A 2743-nucleotide genomic window follows, 5' to 3' on the forward strand; every position below is an offset into this window, starting at 1 on the left:
TAAATATGGGAATCATGATTTTGTTTCATCTAGATGACCTGTACATTCAATTGATGAAAATGTTTAAACTATAATTATATTTATAGAGTTCAGAGTAGTAGTACAGGGATTAAGGCAAACTACTTGAATTTGAACCTAGTTTGATCCCCAGACTTATACAATCATCCATGCATTGCAACGTGCATTCTGGATGCTCCTAAGCACTGTCAGATTACTTAGGCAGTTCCCAGCATCACGTGCATGAAGAGCACATTTTTGTTCCTAGATTTTAACCCCTGGTGCTTTTTGACAGAGAATCATTTTTGAGCCCCAGGAGAAACAGATGGAAGACAAACCAACAGCATTAATCTGAAATTTGAGGTACAAATGACCTAGGATAAAACGTTTTATTAATCCCATGAATATGTAAAGACTAATTTGCTTCTAATGCATGACATCATAATGAGATGGGAATAGTAGTAATATTGATATAGTGAAAATCAGAATAAATGTAGACTGAATTGTTTGATTTTTATATATTTTGTCACAAAACATAAAATTCCAGATCCTCAAGACTTTTTCATTTTATTTTCACATGCTGCTTGGTAAAAATATAAGTTAACCATGAGAAATCGCACGGCAATAACAACTTTCCTCTTGCTGGGATTAACAGATGATCCGCAACTTCAAATCCTCCTTTTCATCTTTCTATTTATCACTTACATGTTGAGTGTAGCAGGAAATATGACTATCATCACCCTCACATTGGTGGACTCACATCTTAAAACTCCTATGTACTTTTTTCTCCGAAATTTCTCATTCTTAGAAGTCTCATTTACAACTGCTTGTATCCCAAGGTACCTATATAACATATCAACTGGGGATAATACCATTACTTACAACGTTTGTGTAGTTCAATTATTTTTTGTTATTCTCTTTGGAACAATAGAATTTTTTCTCCTGGCTGCCATGTCCTATGATCGCTATGTTGCTATCTGTAAGCCCCTTCATTACATGACCATCATGAGCCATCGTGTATGCTCCACATTAGTCCTTTCCTGTTGGGTTTCAGGCTTGCTGGTCATTCTCCCGCCTCTCAGCATGGGCCTGGAACTTGAATTCTGTGACTCCAATGCTGTTGATCATTTTTTCTGTGATGCAAGCCCCCTCCTAAAGATCTCATGCACAGATACATGGATAATTGAACAAATCGTTATCATAATGGCTGTGATTACCCTCATTATCACTCTAATATGTGTAATTCTATCCTATACCTACATAATCAAGACAATTCTGAGATTCCCTTCTGTTCAACAAAGAACAAAAGCCTTTTCCACTTGCTCATCTCATATGATTGTAGTTTCTATTGCCTATGGAAGCTGTATCTTCATCTATGTTAAGCCCTCTTCAATGGAAGATTTGGCCATCAATAAAGCTGTGGCAGTACTGAACGGTTCTGTTGCACCCTTGCTGAATCCCTTCATTTACACCTTAAGGAATAAGCAAGTGAAGCAGGCTTTTAATGACTCTATAAGGAGAATTTCTTTTCTTTTAAAGAAATAAGAGCTTTGATGATATAGTGAAATAAAGGAAGAAATTTCTCCCAGTTATTTTATTGTAACTTTTGTCTTAATTCAATGTTTGTACATTTTATTTCTTCTTTCTTACATTTATTATAGGTGCATCTGAATCACACCTTTCAATTGTTTTCTTTTTAAATTTCACACCAAACTCATGCATGGAGCATTTTCTCACTGTGAGACTGTAAAATTTATTTCAGAGTAATTGAGTATGTTTTAATTTCTGATATGTACATATAAATAGTTGATATATATAAAATATGTTTACATATTGCTTCTGTAATCTAGGGAAAAATAAAAGAAATGATACTTTTAAATGCATGTGCTGTATAGAAGATACATTCTGCAATAATTGTACTAGTTTCTGTGTCAAAAAATTACCAATTTAAAAACTTAAGTTTATGATTCAAATGAAATCTGGAAACAGCAACAACAAAATAATATTAAAATAAAAACTGAATAAAGATTTTAGGCTTAATTTTTTAAAAACGTGCAGGATTGTATAAATATAGATACCACAGGACTTTTGAAATAATATTAAGAAAAAGAAATGTCTTCACAATCATCACCTGATTTATTATCTGTTTATTGAACTCATGAAGAGCTTGTTTTAAGACAGGAGAGCTTTACAGGAGTTAGTGTTTGATTCACACTTTACTGGCTATAGATTTAATCTCCAGCACTGCATACGGTCCACTGAGCAGTGCCTGGAGTGATATCTGAGCACTGATCAAGAATTAGACTTTGAGCACTTCTGGAAAATGAAGAAAGGAAGGAAGGAAGGAAGGAAGGAAGGAAGGAAGGAAGGAAGGAAGGAAGGGAGGGAGGGAGGGAGGGAGGGAGGGAGGGAGGGAAGAAGGGAAGGAAGGGAAGAAGGGAAGGGAGGGAGGGAGGAAGGAAGGGAGGAAGGAAGGAAGGAAGGAAGGAAGGAAGGAAGGAAGGAAGGAAGGAAGGAAGGGAAGAAGGGAAGGGAGGGAGGGAGGGAGGAAGGAAGAGAAGGGTTGGAGGGAGGAAGGGAGGAAGAGAAGGAGGGAGGGAGGATGGGAAAGGAGGTAGAGAGGAAGGGAGGAAGGAAAGGGTGGGGCGGAGGGAGAAAGGGAGGGAGAGAGGGAGGAGGGAGGAGAGGGGAAGGAGGAAGGAAGGGAGGGGAGGGGGAGGAGAGAGACGGGGAGTGGAGTGGAGGG

The 2743-nt window shown here is 37.8% G+C and overlaps 1 protein-coding gene across 1 annotated transcript; it reads left to right on the plus strand.

Moving 5' to 3' along the window:
* The first annotated feature begins 603 nt into the window (after window positions 1–603).
* On the plus strand, window positions 604–1542 carry LOC130024753 (olfactory receptor 6C2-like). Its single transcript, XM_056115476.1, has one exon. The coding sequence runs from the start codon at window positions 604–606 to the stop codon at window positions 1540–1542; it is 939 nt and encodes a 312-aa protein (XP_055971451.1).
* The last annotated feature ends 1201 nt before the right edge of the window (window positions 1543–2743 follow it).

The sequence above is a fragment of the Sorex fumeus genome, unplaced genomic scaffold (genome assembly GCF_029834395.1).
Source record: "Sorex fumeus unplaced genomic scaffold, SorFum_2.1 ptg000029l, whole genome shotgun sequence".
NCBI classification, from domain to species: Eukaryota; Metazoa; Chordata; class Mammalia; order Eulipotyphla; family Soricidae; genus Sorex; species Sorex fumeus.

What these genes read in the sequence shown, in the direction of transcription:
- LOC130024753 (XM_056115476.1), top strand. Translation starts at nt 604, where the DNA reads ATGAGAAATCGCACGGCAATAACAACTTTCCTCTTGCTGGGATTAACA.